General features: G+C 42.6%; 3 protein-coding genes across 5 annotated transcripts; 2 read left to right on the top strand and 1 right to left on the bottom strand.

Annotated features, from left to right (window-relative positions):
• The first annotated feature begins 125 nt into the window (after window positions 1-125).
• Window positions 126-9,069, top strand: prorp (protein only RNase P catalytic subunit). 2 transcript variants are annotated; one of them, XM_026309404.1, is made up of 11 exons: window positions 130-234; window positions 786-887; window positions 1,081-1,219; window positions 1,409-1,643; window positions 1,750-2,054; window positions 2,367-2,414; window positions 2,535-2,667; window positions 6,904-7,014; window positions 8,023-8,171; window positions 8,594-8,792; window positions 8,883-9,069. In XM_026309404.1, the coding sequence occupies exons 1-11, from the start codon at window positions 207-209 to the stop codon at window positions 9,009-9,011; spliced, it is 1,578 nt and encodes a 525-aa protein (XP_026165189.1). In that variant the 5' UTR covers window positions 130-206; the 3' UTR covers window positions 9,012-9,069. The 2 variants fall into 2 exon arrangements, with proteins under 2 accessions (XP_026165099.1, XP_026165189.1); XM_026309314.1 differs by having other exon boundaries at window positions 126-887.
• A 137-nt stretch (window positions 9,070-9,206) lies between these two features.
• psma6a (proteasome 20S subunit alpha 6a) lies at window positions 9,207-24,569 on the top strand. 2 transcript variants are annotated; one of them, XR_003295857.2, is made up of 8 exons: window positions 9,207-9,380; window positions 11,279-11,373; window positions 11,504-11,585; window positions 11,824-11,979; window positions 12,267-12,445; window positions 13,745-13,839; window positions 14,240-14,372; window positions 24,518-24,569. XR_003295857.2 is itself a non-coding variant. In XM_026309660.2 (7 exons), exons 1-7 carry the CDS (start codon window positions 9,305-9,307, stop codon window positions 14,295-14,297), a joined length of 741 nt encoding a protein of 246 aa, XP_026165445.1. In that variant the 5' UTR covers window positions 9,207-9,304; the 3' UTR covers window positions 14,298-15,195. The 2 variants fall into 2 exon arrangements, 1 of the variants encoding a protein (XP_026165445.1); XM_026309660.2 differs by lacking the exon at window positions 24,518-24,569 and having other exon boundaries at window positions 14,240-15,195.
• nfkbiab (nuclear factor of kappa light polypeptide gene enhancer in B-cells inhibitor, alpha b) lies at window positions 15,875-19,650 on the bottom strand. The gene is made up of 6 exons (XM_026309532.2): window positions 19,345-19,650; window positions 17,975-18,080; window positions 17,600-17,810; window positions 16,914-17,002; window positions 16,514-16,765; window positions 15,875-16,396 (listed from the first exon to the last, which is right to left on the bottom strand). Exons 1-6 carry the CDS (start codon window positions 19,596-19,598, stop codon window positions 16,361-16,363), a joined length of 948 nt encoding a protein of 315 aa, XP_026165317.1. The 5' UTR covers window positions 19,599-19,650; the 3' UTR covers window positions 15,875-16,360.
• Window positions 24,570-25,026: the final 457 nt, after the last annotated feature.

The following is a 25,026-nucleotide window of genomic DNA, read 5'->3' as shown; positions in this document are numbered from 1 at the left end:
TCGTTGGTGTCTAAGCAGAGTTCAAGTTTTGCGCCTTTATTTTTAAAATATAATTGGTCTATCTGCAGTTTGAAAACTTGACGCAAACTGAGCCGTCAAATGTTGATGACGTCAATTTGTGCGACTCAAGCCATGCCTATAGCTATGGCTGTACGGTTTGTCCATGAAGTTTAATAGCGCGAAAGAAACTAAACTAATGATGATCTATGGAGTCAGCGAGAGAGTTGTCTTTGGGTAACTACTGTTATTGGAAAACAATCAGGTCTCATTTCCATGTCACTGATTGATGTAGTGAACAGAATCTGTTTGCTGCTTGGTTGGTTTGATTGGTTTGGGAAATATATCAATCTGTATATGACATGTAATTTAGGTTTTACAGCTGATGTGAATGTGCAGCTTAGTAATAATATAATACCCAGAGGTTAAACATCATAGTATGGGCTCCACCATGATAATAAAAGTCAGAATATGTCTGAAGTCCTTACAGCCTTTGTTTAACCGAGGAAGGCCCGGTCTCCTCACTATAAAGACTGGTCTTTGTAAGTCCTCACAGCTGCCTACTGCACCACGATTTCTGTGCACCAGAGACAGTAAGCCCATCCTTGGTGGCAGACTGACAGACATGAGGAGCAGTAGACAGGCTGATGGACAGGGTGGAATAAAAAACAGGACCACAACACACAGACGAGACGAGCTGTGGGATAACACTTTGGAGGAAAGAGGTAAGAACGACACTTTTCGGCAGAGGCCTTCCTTCCCCAAGTCTGTGTTTTCTGCCGGAACAGCGAAGAGGACGACAGAGATGCTGAAGAGGAAAGCAGCTCTGGCATCTCGAGATGAGGAGGACCATGAGGTGGACACTGAAGAGAGGACACCTAGAGGAGTTGGTAGGACATACAGTCATGCATTTTTAGTGCAAAATACAACATTTCCAAAATCCATTTTGTGTATGACAGTTCAATGTGTGTTCAATAGAAACTCAGACTGTCTTCTAAATGTTGCTTTCCTCATGTCTTAGGATGAAGCCTTGGATGGTGACAACTGTCTCAGTGTTTGCACTAAAGCATGACTGTTTTACAGGAAAGGTGCAGCCTCCTGACCGGCCGCTCTCTCCTGCTGAGTGGAGAACGCTGAAGGAGTCTCTGGCAAATCCTCGGCGCTTTGACATCCAGATGATGTGTGCGCTCTTCACCTCTGGGGCAGACTTGAATATTGCCAAGTGAGAGGAGGACTAGTGTGTTTATGATTTTTTTAAAAAAACATTTTGTGGATGTCCAAATATCTCTATAGTAGTTGAAACTTCTGCAGATTGTTTAGAGTTAGGCGTGTACCCCCAGCTTTGTGTGGTACAATATAAAGATCACTGAACTGAAGGAAGTATGTCAATTTTTAAAATCTCCTGCCACAGGTCCCTGCTGACTTTTGTAGCCATGGAAACAGGGACATTGTCCTATGAGCTGTTACTACGTTACCTGACACTGTGCGTGAGTGGTGGCCATGATGCAGAGGTGTTTGACATCTATGACATCATGCAGGGAAGTTTCTCTTCTCTGGACACGGGAGCCTGCAGCCTCTTTATCAAGTCCTTCAGCCGGACAGTGAGGTGGAGGGAAGCTGTCGACATGCTCCATGAGATTAAGAAGGTCAACAGCTACGTGTTTGTTCAGAAAGCTTATTAAACTCATAGTGAAGCTGGAGGACATGCCTTACTTTATATAGCACTGCCTGATCTTGCTGTCATCCCAACAGGTCTTAACCCCATCATCACGCAACTATGGTGATGTCATTGCGGCAGCAGTGTTACATGGTGATATGAGTACGGCTTGGGCCCTTTATGATGAATTAATTGAAAAGGGACTGAATCCGCACCAGGAGACCTGGAGCGCCCTATTTAAAGGATCGGGGCAGACTGAGGATGGAGATGAGAAGGAGTCAGAAGCTGTGTCTCAGTCTGAACACCAGGAGAGATTGCTGGGCATTCTGCTGTACATGAGGAACAACCAGATCTACCCCCAGCACAGCCTCGCCAGCAACATCAAGACCTGGTTTGAGAGGTACAACAGAGTAATAGTGGTAAAACTGATGCATATTGTATGATTTCATTCATGCAAACACAACTCATCAGTATCATCAGTTATGTGGTTCAGAAGTGTTGCATTTAATGCTCTAATTTGGAAGGAACGATGTTGCTGAATACTGTCCTGACAAGCTGCACTTTGATGTGGCTTTTGAATAAATTTAGGTGATATTTCATACTCAGTGGTTTCTGTTTGTCTGTATGAATTTGCCATTGTTGTTTACCTCAACCTCTTAAACCTTACTCTCATTTCTCTGTTCCCTATCCTAATCTTGACCCTGTCTTACAGTCTGACCGAAGAGAAGTGGACAGGTAGTTGGACCAGCCCCACTCCAAAGTAATTGCACCACTTAGTTCAACGTAAAACCTTCATAGCAACTTACAATATTTCATCCATTTTTGTGGAAGAACAAAATTGTGATTTGTACGTTTGTGTGTGTGTGTGTGTGTGTTTTAGGGGTATGTGTAGTTGTTGTGGGTCAGAGTTGGAGTCCATTCAGCTGACTGCTGAGGAGTACCAGCACCTGAAAGACAGAGTGATGACTGACATCATTCGGGGACAAGATGTTTTTAACAAGACAACACCAGAGGTACATCTATGCACACCCATACTTGCAGAGTCAGACCTGTGAATAAATCTTAGTTAAAAAAGTGTAATTTAAATTTGGTCCTCCACACTGCATCATATATAGGTTTATTTACAGTTCATATTAACTTTTATTTATTTATTTATTTTTTGCTTTACACTTGATCTGCTATGTTTGATCTGTTATGACCCACAGTATATGTTATAGACGTCTCAGTTAATACAGAGGATGAGTTTATGTTAATCATGCTTAAAAAGATGTGATTTTTTTTTTCTACAACTAATAAAATTTGGTAAGTTCCATCTTTAACAGACTGGGAACCTTTTAGTTATTTTTTTAGCCCTCTTTATGATTTAATCCTAAATAATAATTTCATTTTGCAGTAAAATAGTGTTATTTTTGTTATTCCAAACCAAAAACTAACTGTCTTAGCTTAATCTATAAAGAAGCATGGTCCTTTATCTTTCTAGCTCCTTGTCTGTAACTCCTGCTAGATGGCGTCATCAGTTCACATGCAGCACCATGTGTCGAGGTTAGCCGAGGCTCAGACTCTTGTTCAAGCAGTTGCTTTCACTATCCAGATGAGTGGGAGTAAAACCTGTGAACTGAAATTCTGCTGATATCCTTGACTAACTTTCTCAGAACATTTATGTTTCAGGCAAAGTCAGGCACTGTCCCTTCACCTGGTTCACACACTGTATCAATTAATTTCCCTCAACTGCTACGACTTTACAGATTATGTAATTAGTACAAGAGACACAGAGGATGAAATGGTGCAGTGGTGTCCCTCTGGCTCAGGGTTTTAGGTTTTCCTGGAATTTTTAGTTGGGATTGGGTTGACTGGGATGCAGTTAGTTAGAGCATAGTAAAAAGACTGACTCTTAAGTTTCACAAAGTGCTTAACTATTCCTTTATATCACAATGGGTTCATTGAAGGAGGCACATATCACAAGTTGACTTAGCTCAGCTAAGATGCAATAGTATTAGTATTAAAAATAGTTGTAGCATTTTATACACCTTATTAGGGTCCACTTCAGCTTAATAATGTCTTATCTACCAGTTCATTTTGATGCAGTCAACTACATTATTGAGCTCTAATAGATCTAACAGTATGTTTTTAAAAATTGAGTCACAAATTGCCATTCTTACACTCCGTTTTTTTACCGATTAAGCAAATGAGTGAACTTTGGAGGTGCTGGGGGATTGTTATCTCTGGACAGAGCCATGCTACCCAGTTTCCCCTCTTCACCGTCTTTATACTAAATTCATAATGAACAGACAGAAATGAGAGTGGTATCGGTCCTCTCATCTAATTCTCGGCAAGAAAGTGAATAAACCGTAAGGGAATTTCCCAAAATGTTGCAAACTTTTTTTCGGCTCTGTGCAGCAGATTGTATAAAATTGTATATGAAATATGAAATGAAAATGCCATATTTTGTATGTTTTGAGGTGGCTGGGAGCATTGCGCCTGTCAGTCATAGGAAGGAAACATGGTGTGTGAAGGCTCGGACTATCAGTGAAACATCAGACACTTCATTTGTGGTTTTATGTGTGATGGGATTTGATCGACGGCTTCAGCCCCAATACAATTAAGATATTTATACCGGCAAAGAGGGCAGCATGCATGTGCATCCCAACTGAGCACCGCGGTACTTTTGAGATGTATGCCTTTTTTTAAATACAGTTATCAATTTATCCTGCATTTATATGTGCACTGTCTGTGGAGAGAGATCCAGGGAACAAGCTCTTCATTGGATTGGAATGTTCTGGCTGTATTTTTTTCTAATGCCAGTGACAATAAACTTAAAAACAAGGTTTATTTGCCTGAAATGGTTCCAAACAGAAACTTGGCAACATCAGCAGTAAGCAGTTAATAATATGTCATATTTAATGTCAGAACGCAGAGAAAGTTGGCATGTGTTGGGTTGTGTTTTTCAGTAGTCAGGGGGAGTTTGTTGGTGGAATAGTTAGTTAAATTGAGGGGATTTCCAGCATGTGGAGCACCATGTGAATCTGGACCACAGCTACCTCCCGCTGAGCAGACAGACAGGCCGGTGCAGACAGACATGCAGTTTAACTCGACTTTATTAATTCCCCATTTAAGGCAATTCATTTAAAGGGCAAACACACTTAAAGCCACAGACAACAGTGAAGCAACAGACACAGGGAGGGACAAAGGCAGATGGAGGGAGCGAGCGAGCACATCAGTGCAAAGAGGAGCGGTGTCATTCTGTGTCTGTGGGGTGATGACTGTTGCTGTCACAACTAGGAGCAAAGCATGGTGCATTTTCAAACACAGATGTATAGACACTGAGATACAGAGTCTTAGCAATGCAGATGTGGTTTTTGATGCTACTGCATTATAAAAAGAACCTTTGTGAGATTTATGGTTTAACTCCACTGATAACATGTTTAAACTCCACAGCCACATTAGTTTCCCCACAGTCTTATGAAATTATTTTAATTGCTTCATTGCATGCAATGGCACATATCAAATGAAGTCCTGACAAACAAGGTTAGTCCCTATATACAGTAGTGGTTTTATAGTTATCTGGTATTCCTACTACTGACACTGCTGTTACAGGTCATCTATCCCATAAACCTTTGGGTTCAATTTATCTTCTCTTACATTCACTTTTGATAAAATATTGGATAAAATCATCTCTAATGTAGTGTTAATTAATCTAGTTTATAGTAGGTTTTATATGCAGTGTACAGCTGCAGAGGCACATTATTTTATCACAAAATGTATGATGTAGATATTTATAGGATTAAAGAAGGAAAATCTTATTAAAGTGTGGAATTATTTATAGGCTGCATTCTGCATTCAGTCATGTTTTATTTCTTTCTGGTCTTGTAGCTCAGTGATAATTCTGTGGGGTATGCTGTCATGCTTTGTGCAATAATGGCACATGAGTGGTGCTGTAAACTTATGTATACAAGTGTGTGTGTGTGTGTGTGTGTGTGTGTTTGAAGCAGTCATATTATCCACAGCAGCACAATGAGCTGGTTTCACATATCAGCTCTGGAAAGTCCCTGGATAATTATGCTGGACTTTTGCTCCTTCTTTCTCTTCCCCCTTCTCCTGCTCTTTCTCTCCTCCTTTTTCTTTGCTAATTGAATCTTTTCACTTTATTTTTCTTTACATTTTTGCACTCTTAGTCCATCAAAAGTGCCTGTTCTCCTAATCTCCTCACTTCCTTCAACAACTTATTTTCTAACCTTTTTTGCCTCCCACCTCAAACACAATTCTCCCCCGGATCTTAACCCAAACCACCCTCTAATGTGAAACTGCTCATTGTGTTGCAGAATTAGTTATTGTCCCATTCTGCGTGTGTGTATTTTTGTTTAATTAACTCTACCAAAACAGATACTGGATAATCAGTGGGTCCCAGAAGGTGTTTTATCTAGATCACATTGCTGTGAGAGCAGGGATATCACAGCCTTTTTTATAGTTTACAGTCATACTTTAATTGTGTGCATTGTGCATGATAGCGTGCACACAGTCAAGTTTCAAGTCCAGGGGAATTCACAGCAGCCTATTTTCATATTTCTGCTATCTAAAAGTGAAAGCACCAACAGTGCTCCTGTGCTGGCCCATTCCAAGATTCAGCACTACTTTCTTTCCATGTAGACGTAGACTTTTTTACTTACATCCCATTTATTTGGCCCTTTAGACTAAGTTAGTGTGAGAGTTGGACAAAATGCATACAATACAGTCCATGGACACTACACTTTTTCATATTAGTGTCTGTTCTGTCCCAAAAGGAAAAAAAGCCTTTACTTTTACAAGCTATTAAACTTTAGCATTAAACTGCAGAGGACGGTAGTGACAGTGGAGCTGGCATGCTGCCATCCCAGTACCGAGAAGGAAAGGCCAGGTAGATTTATTACTGGCAGGTCTGTGATCAGTCTGTGAGAAGACCAGCCAGCCATCAGTCGACCGAGATCACAGATGGAGCACAGTTACACAGGAACCAACCACTGCTGCTGTTTTTAGTTAATCCCAACTTTTTGGGACCAGCACCACCATAAATTCATAATTTCAGCTTTGTAAAATACTGTGAGCTGTGACCAAATACCTGCACAATTCATTGTTTCCCTGAGCCTCAGCTTTACTTTCTGTTTTAGAGCTAAACGGTAAATTTCATATCTCTTCCTTCAAGGACCTATTTTTCATGCTTATATCACACTGATCACTTTTGTCTGCCTGTCTCTCTTTATTTTCGCCTGTTCTAGGAGCTGGAGCAGTTCAAAGCTTTTGTTAAGAGGAAGCCAGCTTTTGATGTGGTTGTGGATGGGCTGAATGTAGCAAATATCAACAAGGACAAAAGCAAGCTGTCAGAGATGGTGGGAATGCACACACAGATGTACATGCATGCAAAATGTGATACAAAAATAAGAAAAGAGCTCAGTTACAGATGTTAACACACTTATTCTATACAACTCACTGCTTGTTCAGAATCCTCTCTCCTGCACAGCTGCACACACACAGTTTTACATTCTAGACATAGATGTACGTCAGCCCAACCCAGGGGCTTTTCTGCCAGTTTCGCAATGACTTAACCTGCAGTGTGTTAGTATGTGAATGATAGATATGTGTAGGAGGTGCCTTTATAACTGGCCAGTACCTGATTCTAGCAACACTAAACCTACTTGTCTGCCTGCCTACTTATTTTTGTCTGTCAGGATACGTGTGTGTATGTGTCAACACTGTTTCTCTGCCCAAAATATGTCACATCTTTTGCAGACATTATGGAGCTGCAAGGCAAAGGAAAGTCCAAAACTGACAAACTCATTTCTCAGTCTACTCGTGTACCTTGTGAAAACCCAAGCAAATTATTACACTCAATTCAAAAGTAATCGAAATTTACATCAGGACATATCAGATGTCGCCGCATGAAATCAGATATGAAGAGCATAGCTGTCTATGAAATCTGAAAGTACCTGCTGATTTTACCAGGACTTTATGTTACTTCTCTGGCTGCTGCAAACATAAACAGCTGTCATTTTTTCTATGACCGTAAGAAGATAAGAGAACTTCATAGTATTGTCTTCTGAAGTAAATGGTCTGGGCTGCGTTGTTTTTACTATGTGTGTGAATATGAATACCTGTAACTTACATATCGTGTCTGTAACACCGATGCTCTTGCACACTACTTCATTTGTATATCGTCAGTGTTTGTGTGTGTTCATGCACGATTAGCCAGTGTAACAGCAGCAGGTGCAAACAAATACAAAAACCAGTCTTCAAACTACAGTGTAGGAGTTGCCGCCTGTATCATACATTTGCATCATTGAATATTCATATTCTCATTTCTAATGTGAGGGTAAATAAACGTTTTGTGCCCGTTTCAGTTGTTGACAGTGGTGACAGAGCTCGAGCGTCAGGGCCTGGCTGTTCTGGTGCTAGGGAGGAAACACATGCTGCGGCCCTCTAGATCCTGGGAGAGACACAACATGAATCTTATCCGGCAGAAAGCCCATTGTTTCTTTACTGAAAACATGTGAGTATCTGGTAATAAAAAGAATAACATGGAATACATTTCACAGAGAAGACATTTACACTGTGAAAGCAACACAGGCTATTTACTGAGAATGGTTAAGGACTTTATGAAGCATCATCTTTGCAAAAACAAGCCTTTGATGTCATCACAATTAATTTAATCAGTCATGCCACAGCAGTGCATTCATCATGCGTTTGAAAGCTGCTCTGAAATGAAAGCATTTTTGTTGACATAACAGCAGAAAAATGCCACAGTCCGTGGGTGGCTGGCTAATTGAATAAACTAAAACAAGGAATATGAATTCACATGTGGCATTCAGCACATAGTAGCCCACAATAGATCTGCCTATTTCCAGCCTTTTGTTCTTATGAGGTGTCATGTGTAACGAGTCCATCTAATACCTCTCTGTCTATGTGTGTCAGTTCGGAGGACGACCCGTTCCTGCTCTACGGCTCTTTACATTCTGGGAACCACTGTCGGTTTGTGAGTAGGGATCTGATGAGGGACCACAAGGCCTGCCTGCCGGATGGAGCCACCAGACGACTCTTCTTCAAATGGCAGAGAGGCCATCAGCTGGTGGTGGACGGATATGTCGCAGCAGGGAGGAGGGTCCGATTTCAGGTGAGGAAGCTTATGAGAGAAGAGAGGGAGCATTTAGGAGGAGAGAAGCACCCTAATTCATTCTGTGTGTGTGTGTGTGTGTGTTCATAGAGTATTCCCAGCTATGACACCATTGTCCAGACTTCAGGGAGCTCATGGCATATTCCCTATGACGACACAGAGGACAGGAACACCTATGAAGTACCACAGCGATGGCTGTGCCTCTCCAAAAAGCACTGACCACAGTCACTTATTACTGAAATACTTTGATTTTAAATAAAAATATCAATAAAACCAAGTGTCCTGCTCTTTAATTTAACCTTCAGCCCTATTACAGTAATAAATATCTATATATGCTAATGCAAAGGAGCCGTTCTCAGGATGGACTACAAAACCGCGCAGTTGACCCGGATGTAGATGCCTTCCATCGGGCAGAGCACATCCGGTGCAGAGGTTTGCCATGTTTTCCCTCTAAGCTTAGTTTCAATTTCAATATCAGTTACAGCGCTTTACCTTAGCTGTTTCCAGGCGTTATGTCTCGGGGCTCAAGTGCAGGGTTTGACCGCCATATCACCATCTTCTCCCCGGAGGGAAGACTCTACCAAGTTGGTAAGTAAGAGAGGTGAGCTGAAGCGAAGCTGCCCCGTCATCACTGCCGGCTAACAGGCTAACATTAGCTAGCTCTCATTCGCCGCCGTGTACACAGCTGAGGTGTTTCAGTGCTCTGTTTAGACAGATAAGGTGGTTCGGTGCTACATGTGGACAGGTGAGATGTTTCGGTGCTCCGTTAGACAGGTGAGGTGTTTCGGTGCTCAACGTGGACAGGTGAGGTGTTTCGGTGCTCTGTCTGGACAGGTGAGGTGTTTCGGTGCTCCGTTTAGACAGGTGAGGTGTTTCAGTGCTCCGTTTAGACAGGTGAGGTGTTTCGGTGCTCCATGTGGACAGTTGAGGTGTTTCGGTGCTCAACGTGGACATGTGAGGTGTTTCAGTGCTCCGTTAGACAGGTGAGGTGTTTCGGTGCTCAACGTGGACAGGTGAGATGTTTCGGTGCTCCATGTGGACAGGTGAGGTGTTTCGGTGCTCCGTTTAGACAGGTGAGGTGTTTCGGTGCTCAACGTGGACAGGTGAGATGTTTCGGTGCTCCATGTGGACAGGTGAGATGTTTCGGTGCTCCGTTTAGACAGGTGAGGTGTTTCGGTGCTCAACGTGGACAGGTGAGGTGTTTCGGTGCTCCGTTTAGACAGGTGAGGTGTTTCGGTGCTCCATGTGGACAGGTGAGGTGTTTCGGTGCTCAACGTGGACAGGTGAGGTGTTTCGGTGCTCCGTCTGGACAGGTGAGATGTTTCGGTGCTCCATGTGGACAGGTGAGATGTTTCGGTGCTCCGTCTGGACAGGTGAGATGTTTCGGTGCTCCATCTGGACAGGTGAGATGTTTCGGTGCTCCATCTGGACAGGTGAGATGTTTCGGTGCTCCGTCTGGACAGGTGAGATGTTTCGGTGCTCCATGTGGACAGGTGAGATGTTTCGGTGCTCTGTCTGGACAGGTGAGATGTTTCGGTGCTCCGTCTGGACAGGTGAGGTGTTTCGGTGCTCAATGTGGACAGGTGAGATGTTTCGGTGCTCTGTCTGGACAGGTGAGATGTTTCGGTGCTCCATGTGGACAGGTGAGATGTTTCGGTGCTCCGTCTGGACAGGTGAGATGTTTCGGTGCTCCATGTGGACAGGTGAGATGTTTCGGTGCTCTGTCTGGACAGGTGAGATGTTTCGGTGCTCTGTCTGGACAGGTGAGATGTTTCGGTGCTCCGTCTGGACAGGTGAGGTGTTTCGGTGCTCAACGTGGACAGGTGAGGTGTTTCGGTGCTCCGTTTAGACAGGTGAGGTGTTTCGGTGCTCCATGTGGACAGTTGAGGTGTTTCGGTGCTCAACGTGGACAGGTGAGATGTTTCGGTGCTCCGTCTGGACAAGTGAGATGTTTCGGTGCTCCATGTGGACAGGTGAGATGTTTCGGTGCTCCGTTTAGACAGCTGAGGTGTTTCGGTCCTCCAAATGGACAGCTGTCAATGTAACTGCAGTCATATATTAGTGGTTTTGCATTGTTAAGTTACCTGTTGTGTTGTAACAATAACAAGAATATAAAATCTCACGTGTGGGTTAGTGGTTCCTGAGTAACAGCCAATGAAAGGTGCAGTCACTGCCACGTTATGAACCTGGATTGAGCAAGAGAATGTTAATGTTTGAAAAACAGTAATTTTTATGATTACAAAAAACAAAACAAAAGAAACCTAAGTATGAATACGCCATTTACCTTCGTTCTCATACCTACAATTTTCTGATCTGGGATGAATTTTGTCAAAACCTCTTAAACTAAAATACTAATCCACAGGCTCCAATGGACATATTTAAAGATCAGAATAGATAAAACAAAAACACGTGTATATCCAATCACACACAAAGTATCTTGTTAGCATTGTATTCCACAGTCTGTTTGGCTTTCTGTGTGTCTTCAGAATATGCCTTCAAAGCAATCAACCAGGGAGGACTGACCTCTGTGGCGGTCAGAGGGAAGGACTGTGTTGTGGTCGTCACGCAAAAGAAAGTCCCGGTCAGTCTCATGCATGGACGCAGTATAAACACGTAACACGGGTTTATGTTTCTGTGTCTTCACAAAGAGTGTGGTCATATCCCTCAGTTTTCATTATGGTTGCTGTGTCTTTGTCTTGTGTCTTTCTTAGGACAAGCTGTTGGACGCCATGACAGTCACACATCTGTTCAGAATCACAGAGAACATCGGCTGTGTTATGACCGGCATGACTGGTAAGAAGTGTCTCGCTCAGCTGTTGGTTATAACTTCAAATGTTTAATCTATCTTTTTTTTTTTTGAATTAAGAGTGTTAAATGTTACTTCCAACTATAATTGTCAGTAAATTGTCAGTGCTGTCTCGTGTCAACTACTTTATTCTCACAGAGGTGTAGGTCTTCAGATCTGGAAGTGCATCCATCAGTAAAAGTTGTGGAGCTGTTTGCTGATGCTCTTTGTGCATCCTCTCCCCAGCTGACAGCAGGTCTCAGGTGCAGAGGGCACGGTATGAAGCAGCTAACTGGATGTATAAGTACGGCTATGAGATCCCTGTGGACATGCTGTGTAAACGCATGGCTGACATCTGCCAAGTCTACACGCAGAATGCTGAGATGAGGCCGCTGGGCTGCTGTGAGTAGAGTCCATGTGCCTGAAACATCCCCCATGACAGTTTCACTTACTTAAGGTTATAATTAACAGTTGGTCCAATGTCACCTATTGTCAACTTCCAAAATAATCTCTTCTTTCATTAACTGGCTTTTGTTTTCTCACTGGTGTATTAAGAACAATTGAGTGTAATTATTTAACAGAGCTTTAGAGTTTTCAGGTGGTTTTTTTGTCACAGCTTGATTTTGAATATCATCTCAACGTCTCATTTTTTCCACTTCATTCCCCTCTGACTTGCATCCTTCCTCCAGGTATGATGGTGGTCGGAACAGATGAGGAGTTGGGCCCACAGCTGTACAAGTGTGATCCTGCTGGCTACTACTGTGGCTTTAAGGCCACGGCAGCTGGAGTCAAACAGACTGAGGCCACCAGCTTCCTAGAGAAGAAATTCAAGAAGAAGCTGGACTGGACCTATGAGCAGACTGTAGAGGTACTGATCACACACACACACACACACACACACACACACACACACACACACACACACACACACAAATGAGTGAACCCTTTAGATGATCTGCATTTGTATATACAGTATCATATAGAGTAATTCAGATATTCACAGTGTAGGCTGTGAACCCCTCTGTTAATGACAACAATCAGCAGTTAGTAAACCTGAAGTCTGGTCAGTGAAACTATATCGGAGGTTTGGGTTAGAGCTGTGTTGATTTATACAAAAATATGTTGACTTTGCTATTGACAAGTATCATCTGCTAATGTGAATGATTTCTCCCAGAAGCGATTTCAGAAGCTTTATGTCCAATAATTGTTCATTTGGATAGAACCAGAAAATGTCACAAAGTAGTCTGAAAAGTTTGACAAACTGCCTGTAAATGGAGATGATTTGGTGCTGTGGTTTCTCCAGAAAAGAAGCTCAGAGTACCAGTGAAATGTTTAAAGGGATCGCTGGCGCTGGTTAACGTCTCTGTTCATGGGTCGTCCATATGAAAATTTCTCCAATAGTAAAAATCAGGCCTGAATTTGCCAGAAAACACCCTGACACTTCACAGTGCACACAAACACACACACAATGTTTCCAAGCTGCTGTTTATGTAGCCTGATAAGGTCACACTATAATGCCATACTAGAATGCATTTCATACATTTCAGAGTTCCCACTGGTTATGGAATTTCTGAAATGTCAAGGAACTTTGCTTGATATTTTCTAGTCTGGGAGTTTCTTGATTTATTCTGTTTCGTGTCAGGAAATTATGTGTCACCTTACTGGAATATCACTAAATTACTTTGCAGTTTTCTGGCCAAACTGAGTCGAAACCACTGCTGCAGCCCATTGCTGTTGGAGTAGTGGATTTAGTTATATAAAGTGAAAATGTCAGTAAGAATCCTGATGTTAACAAAACAAAAACCAGATCAGCTGTTATAAAAAGCTATTAGCAACAAGAAGATGTCGAAATCCATTAAAGCTGTGGCTAATTTTGTTTTTCTGGACAATAAAACATCTGTTAAAGGTCAGATGTCAAAACACAGCTGTTCCTCTTTAGTCTTTCTTGGAAACATTTAACATCGTATTTGCTCTGAAACATTAACAGCCATGTGCATGTACTCACACTGATGGTGCTTGTTTTACATTTACACACAATTTTCCATCTTTGTAGATAATTTAACATTGTAAAGCTCCTTCCAAAGGCATCACTTTGAATGATGGAATATCTAATGATCGTTTTTCTCTCCTTCATGCTTTTCATCAACTCCCCGTCGTCTCTAAACAGACTGCCATCTCATGCCTGTCTACGGTCCTGTCCATCGACTTCAAGCCCACAGAGCTGGAGGTGGGAGTTGTCACTGCACAGGAACCTAAATTCAAGTGAGTATATATCTTTATAGCCACAGGTAGAAGAAGACCGGTGTCGCTGTAAAAGGGTTTCACTGAACTAAAGTGAAACAGGTTAGTTCTGAAAAAATAAATTCTTCTGTCAAACCTCCTGGATAAACTTCTTAAAACAGATAAAAAGCGAATTAATCTTTGTTGGACAAAACATGCAGCGCTCAACAGATACCGTTCTCCCTACCTTTTGAAGTTTTTCATAGTAATGTCTTGGCTCTGTTAAGAATGTGACTTATTTTTTAAAATTATCAATGTACTGGAAATTCCCTAAAACAAGGGCTAAGTTCAGAGTGAGGGCTTTCATGGGTTAGTGTGTTCTCAAAATATTCGCTAGTGTATGCAGAGAAAAATTATGACTTAACTTCTGTGTGTGTTCCAGGATTCTGTCCGAGTCCGAGATTGATGCTCACCTGGTGGCTTTGTCTGAGAGAGAGTAAGGAAGGAAAGGAAGAGGAATGATTCAACCGAAAAACCTCACCCCACCACACACACACACACACACACACACACACTTCGGTCTCATCTAGATGGAAAATAAAGGAGGAGCCAGTATCATCTCGCTCAGAAGAGCAGTGAGGGTGATAAACAAAAAGATGAACAATAAATAACAATATAATCCCTTTTACCAGGTGGATAGAATACTTCGCCCATCAACCCCTCACTTACCCTTCATTGTGCCTGATCAGAACCTGCACCTGACTTTACACAATATTCTCCACATTTCGATCCCTCCGGCAGTTTTCTTCTAGCCACACTGAGGCATCCACACTGCAACCAGCTGCCAAATGTCACAGAGCTCAGACAGACGCCAGGCATTGATATCCACCATATATGACACATCAGTTCCTTGGTCACAGTGTGTCAGACAGTCACTGACCACAGCGTCCTCTCTGGATGCAGCTCAGCCCAGCTGAGGGGTGTGACATGGGCAGATTGGAAGATTGAGGTGTGGTAACACTACAACTATGGCACAGAACCTCTGAAGTATGGACCCTGTTCCAATGGCATCTTTAAACCAATGCTTCCTAACCATCTTTACTCAGGGCTGCCACACCTTTCTGAATCTCCTGTTGATCTACTATCAGTCCCTCCTTTCTGCTGTTTTAGCTCCAGGATAATGTTTATGCACTGATGTCCTGTAATAACCCAGGAAACAGCTGTGGGAATTCTCCAGTTGTCACCGTCACAGCCCAGTTCAGGTCTCCTCAGGTCAACATTGAGAGGAAGTCACTAGTTGTTTTATTCTCTCCCTTGTTTTTACCCCCTTTGATTCTCCTCCCCCCGCCTCCTTTGCTGTACATTACTGCACTTATATTAAACAGTGTTTTTATTGAATAGCCGTTTCGCTTTTTCATTCTGTATAATTCATCTTCTATGTGCAACTGCAGTTCACCCTCTAAAGCCCACATACTAACAGGGCAAACAGTTGCCTGTGGCTTGACTGAAACATCCTGTTGTTCCGCAAACATTCTCTTCTTTGGAGGATGAGAAGCAGGAATGTCACCAACAGCTGGGCACTATGTTCCTGGGAATTTCCTGTCCTGTCCCCTTTAGCTCCACCCTCCAAAAAACTTCCTGATATAGATGAGTGAGCAGTCGCCCTCATTCCACGAACACAAAATTCCCCAAAGCCTCTTATCTCCTTCGCCCCACCCAGAAGGAGGAACTGTCACAGGGTCTACTTCCTCATTAACGGGAAATGAATTGTCAAGTCATCTGCCCTTTCCTGCATGACATGAATTAAGCAGTGTCTCGTCAGAACTGAAACTCAGCCGTCATGCTGCAACAGAGGCACCGATACAAGCGCAGACACACCGATGGCAACAGAGCACACGGATAAAGGAATTTCCTGTATAATTACATTGTATTGTCAGTTTTCAATTATAGGCTGGGTTCTCTCTGAGCTTAATGTTATGTTATTACCAAGATTATGACATCTAACATACGTGCATTCTTGTCTAAATTTAGTGCCATCCATGCCCCCCCCAGTCTCATCAAATACATTCACACAAAGTCTTAAATATGTGTGTTTTAATTTAACTGGAGTGTGCCAGACTGTTGGCTGTCTGACATATACAATCCAACATAACTGTACATATACACAACTCCCATAAAAAATACATCTTTGTATACACAGCATTTACAGTATCATACAACAGCGCTGTTGCAGGTATCAGGTATGTCTGTGTGGATGCTTTTGTGACGATGACTGAGTCCAGAATACACATAATGTGTCATTCTATTCACAACTCATCATGTGTATATTCTGCTTCAGCCTGGAGCCCACTCATCGGTGTATTTTCCCCATCTTCCTCTTGGATTTCGGCCTTGCAGCTGCCCGTCTGATTCTTCTGTTAATAGTCATGCCCGCGGCGTGCCACCCACACCATTAGGCTCATGTGTCGTCATCCCAGGAAGTAGTACGCAAACTATTTCTCCTGTCCTTTGCCGTCATCTGGCCTCCAGCCTCTGTAACGTCCTCTCTCTGTCTTGTTTTCTGCTAATGTCCGTTCCACTGAATGTCATCATAGTCCACCTGCAGACACACAGGTGACAGAAAAATGGTTACACAACTAAGCAGGGAATTTTTTGTTTTTGTTTCATTAATGTCAGACTGAGTGTATAGTGGAAGTTCTGGAGTTTCAACACAAACCTCATCAGACTCATCCTCCTCCTCACTCTCATCTGATTCGCTGTCAGGCAGCTCCCTCAGATTAGGATCAGTCCGCGAGTACAGCTCTTGCCTGATGTCAACATTGCTGCAACCGTAGGTGAGGTGGTAGGGGGTGTGGCCCCCAGAGCTCAGGAGGTTGGGGTCTGCTCCTTTTTTCAGCAGCAGTTTGACCAGTGAGAGGTTCTGCTGGTCCACGGCCAGGTGCAGCGCACTGCGGCCATTATGCTGCTCCTACAAGACAGGAAGAGGGGGAAAGTGTAAAGACAGCAAGATATTTTGGTATTTTGAGTATGGATCCAGATGCTCTTACTGATTCTGTGCTCTGAATGTATATAAGGTGTGTATTCTCACATAGAAATATCCTGTGTTAGTTCTTTACCTTAGCATTAATATCAGCTCCTAGTTCCACCATGTTCTCCACCAGTGAGAGGAAACCATGAACTGAGGCCAGGTGGAGGCAGTTCTGACCTGCATATAAACATCAGAGAAACTGGTCAATAGCCGTAACAGTTTTGCAGAAGAGCAGGTTATCTCAGATGAACTGGACAAATTATTAGCTTAGACATACACTTTGTGATTTTGATTTAATATGCCAAAATTGTTTTATGCTGTTATTCTGAGCCACACTTAAGGCTTTAAAATGTCTCTGCACAAGTCCTACACAAGAACCTTTCCTTTTGGAGCCTTACTGCTTCCATGTGCCATGTAATAGAAGGGTTTAGTCAGTGAGGGTGTGAAGGACTGTGGAACTCCCCTTGCTTGCCAAAATATTTCCTTCCTCCTAACCATAGTGTTCAAGGGTAATAGGCAGCATAAAATACTCTTTCTGCCCACCAATGGTCCTTTTAAACAGCAGTTAAGACCAGCAGTAGACTGGTCAGTGTCTCGTCTGTTCCCATGCAGCAGGGGTGGCCCACCACAGAACACAAATCAGCAGCACCCCAAAATATAATACTCTAATACCAACACTGTAATTTAGCTGCCTACAGTCTGCTAAATTTAACCACTTTGCTGCCTCTCATGCAAACAAGTATAAAGAAAACACCTTATATACTGCAGTCTTACCATGGTAGTTGCAGGCAGCCATCATTTTGTGCAGATGCTCTTTCTGACAGTTTTGTGTGATGACGCTGAAGCACAGCAGGTTACCATGACGACAGGCAATGTGAAGCGGCGTGTCCCCTCGGTTGTCCACCAGTGTGGGATCACAGCCGGACGCCAGCAGGTGCTGACACACATCGGCCTGGTTCGTTACCACAGCCAAGTGGAGAGGGGTCTAGAGGAGAAAGACGATAACATTCGTCACACAACTACAGTAAATAAACGGAAATAGGTGGAGGCAAACAGGCAGAGGAGAGAGGAGAAGGTGATACAGATGATACTGGGTAGATATGAATCAGTTTTTTTTAATAATCCTCTACAGAGGCGTCTCTTAGGTACCTGTCTCAGATCATTCTGTGCATTGAGGAAATCTGTGTTCTTAGACAAATCAATCATCGATTTGATGTAGTCTTTGGCCTCATGGATGATTGCCAGGTGGAGAAGTCTGTAGAGACAGAAGAAAGGTAGGAACCCGTTATAATACATATACAACACAACCAATTCAACAGACGAGACAAAGGAAACAAACCAGTGACACGCAGTCACTTGATGACAGCAAAGAGGCATCTCTGATTGTGCTTTCCATTTACATCCCACACTGTTTGAACAGTGAAAGCTTAGAATGGACTTCATAACTTTAATGAACCAGAGATACAGACAAAAGTTGTACTTTGTATTAAATCAGGTGCAGGTTGCACAGATTAGTGTAAAGAATTTATAAATTGAGACAATCAATTGAAATAACAGTCTAAGGAAACAGTCCTCATATAGTCCAGTGATGTGTATTTAGCAATGAATTAGGTTATTCCTACTTTCTTCACATCACTTTTATCATTTGGTAAGAAGGATACAGCAGTTTAATTTAATCTGTTAATGGGGATTACTTTATGAACATCCAGTAACTGGATGTCAATAACTAAAAAATATGACTCAGGCTGCTGATGACCCGAGAGTTCCCCGAACCTCGCATTGAGAACCACTGCCCTGACTTGTGTGGTTAACGCATGGTACGTGGTTTCCTACTTCACTAAGTGGAGGCCACAGTCCTTAGCTCTGGGTAATGAAATCTCACCTGTGAGCCAGAGGTGACAGAAATCATGTGTGAACTATATTTCTCAGCGGAGGGATTATGCTACAATAAAAATAACATATGGTGACTCTTCATGGTATTCCCCTGCTTCAATGAGAGCAATAACCCCCAGGCGTCTGTTTCAGAGCAGGGTTTCGCCCTCAGCCTCCATGCTTCAGTACTTTAAGGGACTTTTTCTACAGTTTTTCCTGCTTCTGGCTTCACGAGAGCGCGCGTCGGTCGGATTCCTTGGCGGCGCGCCTGGGACTTTCCCAGCCTGACCCGCGGCCATAGTAAATTCCCTGCTGATAATAGCCCTTTGTTTACGTCCAGCGACGCCGTGTGTGGCCGCAGCCAGAGCCGAGATCAAACCGGACCGCCGCTCTGGGCAGTGTTGACGCTGCAGTGGCACTTTGTGAGGCCGACAGCACCGCGTTAAAGGTGAAGCCTGCGTAGGTCCGCGCAGGTTAGGCCCGGGCCTGTGCATTGTAATGACGAGAGGAAGACGCTCCCCCAGGAAAGGGATCGGGTTACCTCCGAGCAGCGAGCTGGGCCTAACTCTGGCTACCTCGCAAATCTCCCCGTAGCCCCGAAAACTCAAAGATATTAGCTCTGTAACGTTACTGTCCGTCGCACTTACGTGTCTCCGTCCTCCGTGACCTGTGTTTTCCACTCCTGGAGCTCTGCTGGTGCAGCGGCAGGTTGGCTGTGCTGCGGCGGCTCACAGTCTACCTTCAGCCCGCGGATCTCGGCCGCCACAGCCTGGTACTCTTCCTCTTTCAGCGAGTCCAAGCCGCTGTCGAGCCGCTCCTCCGTCGACGGGGCCGACTTCCCTTGTTTCGAGTCCCGAGTATAATCCATCTGGTTTAGCGTACTGGTCCTTTGGAGGTTCATGTCGGTTTGCTGTCCGTGCTGAGGTGCGCTGGGTTGTTTTGTGACTGGGCTGTGCAGCAGGCTGTAACTACCCTCTGCAGCGGGGCGGAGCTTCAACTAGGTGGGGGATTTCCAGAAAACTGTCACTTAGAATAACACGCAGATTGCTGGCTCCAAGAGGGGATTTCTATTGAGACACAGAAATACACCAACTCGGTCAAAATAATTTTGCAGCCTACATCTGCTGCACTTAAAATATACATTTTTTAAAAAATTACTGCAGCCTTTAAATAAGTGTTTGGACGAATGTGCATGCTCTCTCTGTTGTATATGTCAAACTTACAGTCAGTATTCACTTTAAAAACACTTCAGAGTTTGATCTTAAAAAGCTGCTCAGCAGTAAACAAGTTAAAAAGCAGTCATAACCTTTACGCTGCATCAGAGATGTTAATGTTGCAAGAAGGAAACAAGCTGAAACACAAGCTCATGCATTGTATATTTTCCCCTCAGCTCATTTAAAAACACACACATATGGACTATATATCATATGTTTAGCTTATGTTTTGCATGCACGCTTCTTAGCATTTTAAGGAAGGAAATGTTGCTCTGCAGCCTCTACTGTGTTGATTCAGGTGGGTGGACCTGCAGCTGGGGGCTTTGGCATGCACAGGAGCTTCCTCCAAAACTTCAAATGTGACTTTAAATTATTTGTATTTTATGGTGAATACGATATGATGAACAAAAGAATAAACCAGAGGGCCCTGCAGTGGAGTTTCCCTATCACCCACAGATCTTGACCACACGGTCAAATGTATGTGTTTGTTCTCACACTTTGATATAAGACTCACAGCTATAATTGTTTATGTCAGAGGAGCTTCTGACATGTCCCTGTAATATGTGCTTTATGTTTATGTCTGCTCTCAGAAGTTATAATTGTACTGCATACATTATGCTTACTGAGTTTTCTCTTTCTTGCAAGTATTGCTGTCAGAGGTTGCATGCATTTGTTCAATGTGCGTAACATCCTGCCCAGTTTTTCTAAACACAGTGAATGAAGCTACTGCTGATTTTACAAAGAAGTGGTTTAAACCCCCATTGATTCAGAAAAGGTGCTGCTAATAACACTCATTCATTTCCTTTTCAAACGAAATGGAAGGACTCCGAGTTCTCAAAAAGGCCATGAGACTTCACGAGCCTGTGACCTATCCCTTTAAAAACAAACATGAAGTTGAACAAGATGTTCTGGAGGCCTGGGGGAAACTCCAGGCTTGTTTTACCTCCCATTGTTCAGCCCATGTGACCAGTTAGACTGGGAAGCTCAGGCTTCATTCTCAGCACATTTGTTATTGTCACGTTAGCAGCTGTTAAGCAGGATTTCAGGAAGGAAAAGGCAGATTCAACTAGCTCTTCACTATAGCACACAATGCCACAATGAATATGATCTACTCCGCACCAATATTTAATACTCAGTATACAAAGCAAGGAAAGACTGTACTGGGAACAGCCACCTATACAAGTCACAGTCACACTCACAATTCGGTGCAGACACGTTATCTTTGTAGACTGCATGTCACAATCAGCTTTCAAAGAACTATGAAAACAAGACCTCTGTTTGAACCACAAGAAGCCAGATGACAGGAGGAAAGAAATGCACACAGTACACTGGAGGACATATCAGAACAAACCATTTGCACACATGTGCACAAAACATTATGTAAAGTTTCATATTTACCCCCCCCCCCCCCCAGATTAGTCACTCTATATTTATATTTTCAAACTTTTTTTGAAGAGTTTTTTATGCTATGTCGACTTTTTTAGGTAGGTAACATGGAAATGCAGCATTTCATAAACCCATTTACAGCATTCAAGTGCATTAATGATGTTGGACACTCACAGCAACACAGATTTTTTATTAGATACTGGATCACCAGTGTTACTGAATCATTTTGACTGGAAACCAGCTTAAAACAGCACAGTAGCAAAATTCCAACATGCTGAAAAGTGCCAAAACATCTCAGTATTAAGACATAGAGGGAAGCAATTACAGTGCAAAAATCAGTGAATGTTGCTGGGGTTTTGCATGGGGCCAGTACTTTTAGTGTCTTTTCCAGGCTTTTCTGAATGTAGCCTGAGTCATCAGTTCTTACCCTGATAACATATTAATGGTTGGAGTGTGCCTTCACTGGAAAACCTGGGGGAAAGAAACAGTTATAGGGTCTGAAGAGCTCTGCTTCTAAAGGTAATTTGTGCGTTAATGTGCATAAAGGAAACTCGCATTGAATGGCAGATCATTTTCCTGTCAGCCTACTAGGATTGCACAAGAGAACACATGAAAGAGCAGTGTGAGCGGAGAGCAAACTTTGGCACAAAACAATATTGCCAGTTGATGTCATTCAGTTTTGCCTGGTTGAGGTTAATGAGCAGTTGCTTCAATAAACCACAATTAACAGTGCAAACACAAAACCAGCCCATCCAGTTCACTATACTGTGCAGCACGTAGGATTCTAGGGCTGAAAAAATGTATTATGTAAATATATTATTACCTCCACTGTGACTGTTTGGACACCTGCATGTACAGCACAGGTGCATATTTGTGTTTGACAGTGGGAAACCCTGGGCACTCTGGACATGTGGAAACATGTACAGAAGCAAATGACTCATAATGAATCACACAATCAGCCACATACACAGTGAAGTACAGTAAGGTGAAGGGTCAAAGTGAATAATGACTCATCAAATCAATCACATTCTGAACTTATGACTGTGTTGAGACTGAAAGCACCACAGAGCCATAAAAATCCCATGTGGAGTTTCACTGTGTTCACCTGTGTCCACATGTGTCTTTACTTGCTTCCCTTTTTTTTTTCATCTTCTGCTTCCTGCACACTCTTGTCTGCCTGGCTTTCCTCTGTATTTCCTGGAGGCTTTCACAGTCATGTGCAGCGTCTATTGTCACGTGAGTCCACTCCCATAATACACCTCTCCTTTTAGAAGTGATTCAGAATGACACTTTCTATTACGAGCTACAAATAAATATCTATTCTGAGCTGTGATCTGAGTTTAGATCTATGATTAAAATTAATTCTGCCTTGCTACATACAAACATATATTTTGACATATTACATTAAGTTTTGAGGTTCAGTTTCTCTAAAGATGAAAAAAGCATGTGTGGAAGACTGGACATGTTGAAAATAGTTTATAAAAAATTACAGGAGTATTACTAATGCCATTAGTTACTAACTGTTCCTAAAGTTGCAGCTTTGTATGAACAATATGTTAAAGTCTGAGATACAGCTGGGCTTAGTTCTCATTACTTTGCAGTGCTTATTTACTGAATTTTGCTGAGTCTGTGGTGGTTTATATGGGCAGTACTTCACTTTGCTAAAGAGGATTGTTATTAAACTCTTCTATCTTACTGCACTTTGTTGAAAAAGTTGCTGAACAGATTGTGCAAATTGTGATTGTTCTGCAGAGACACACAGCTCCAGTTTCCTATTAGTTAGCACAAGTGGAGAAGAGAGAACCGGAGTCAAATGTTAGTTTCGTGGACATCACATTGAACAAGGATCTCAATGTCCCAACGGAAGAAAGCTGATCTCCTATGAGCTTTTGAACACTGAGCTGCTCACTTGAGTGTGCAGACATCAGAGAACAGAATGACAAAGAATGCCAACAACCAGGGTGGGTCACCAGGAAGGATTAGTCAGTGGAAGAAGATATTTTCTCTGCAGATAGGATCATTGTTAGCGGGTGGTGCAAGAAAGTGTTTAACAAGTGCCTTATATGTTAAATTTAAACCTGAATCATGCAGAGATCAAGGAGCAACTTTCAGCCTATATTTTCACACCAATGTGGACAAAAGGTCCTTAAAGTGCTAAACAAAAATAAAAAGGAAATTTGGACATTTGCAGTTCAGTGACAACTGAGCAAATACCATCTGCTGATACAGATCATGTTATAGGACATTGAGGTGAGACTGAGTTCAGCTGGGATAGGCTCCAGCAGATCCCATCCATCCACCTGCTTATTCTTATTTAGGGTCACAGGGACCTGCTGGAGCCTATCCCAGTTCTCTTTGGGTGAAAGGCAGGGGTACACCCTGGACAGGTCACCAGTCCATCACAGGGCCACATAGAGACAAACAACCTCACACACTCACACTCACTCCTATGGGCAATTTATTTATGGGAAATCTGGTCTTCAGCTGTGGGTCCTGGGAAATCCCCACCACTAGATGGCGACAGATGACCACTTCACTGAGATGTGACAGGTTTTAAGGAAGTTGATGCATTGTTATTCATTACAACAGCAACATTTATACAAAGACGTATGTTGGCAGAAAGAAGCTTTTTAAATCTGCTCTGTAAGTCAAAACACTCAGTACTGTCAGTCACTTTTTTTTTTTTTTTGCTTTTACACAGCACTATGAAGTGACTAATGCGTCTGGATGAAGACTGAATATGAGAGGAGAAGTCAGTTTAGGGCATATTTTACTAAAATCAAACAGATTCTGTGAACCAGTTTAATGTGGATGTTGTTCTGTTCCGCATCAACACTAAACAGCCTGTTAATTAATCATCAATTAGCTTCAATTTACAAATTAGTGAACCTCCCTTGGCTACATTTAAACACAATATCATTAATTTTAAATTAAAGTAAAACATTGAACCATAATTACAAGGCCCCAAACTGAACTACCAGAGTGTTAATTAACAAATGAAATGTGATGAGTTTGACTGTTTTCTTACCTGTGGATCAACACTCATCAGCTCTAGTTAAGATGTAAAGCCCATGTAAATACACACAGACAGACAGCTCAGCTGCATAATACTGCACGCCTTAAAGCCTTTTGAAGCACAGATCAATATAGTCATTTTCAGCAGTCTGGAGGATTATCCACCTCACTGCCCACTGATGCGATGCAAGCTAAACACACAAAGACACACACACACACACACACACACACACACACACACACACACACACACACACACACACAGACATTGCATCCTCCAGCCAGCAGCCTCTTCACAGTGTCTGTGGATCCATATTTTACAGGAGAATGACTGAGAACATTTATCCTGTTTTTAAACTACTGAAAGCTGCCTGTTTCTTTCTTTCTCTGACTATTGCCATCTGATGGGCATGATCTTATAATTGGATTGCAAGTATTTTATCATTTTATTTGATAGTATTTTGCATGGCACAAACATGTCCACAATTATGCAATATTAAATCTCCTGAGTAGTAGCAAAATAAAAATTAGTGGTGGTTTCCAGCTGACTGCTGCCTGGTAAAAAGCAACTGAACTAAATGTTAGCACTAAAAATGATTGTGATTAAAATGATTTCAAAATTATTATGGTGTAACTTCCTACTTTGGCTTATTTGAGCCCCATCTGGGATTGTGGAAATTTAGATCCCCTGCAGTGAAAAGAATGACATTTTAC

This window comes from Mastacembelus armatus, chromosome 22 (genome assembly GCF_900324485.2).
Source record: "Mastacembelus armatus chromosome 22, fMasArm1.2, whole genome shotgun sequence".
Taxonomy (NCBI): Eukaryota; Metazoa; Chordata; class Actinopteri; order Synbranchiformes; family Mastacembelidae; genus Mastacembelus; species Mastacembelus armatus.
The sequence above is the reverse complement of the archived record's forward strand: the minus strand, read 5'-3'. Positions and strand labels throughout refer to the sequence as shown.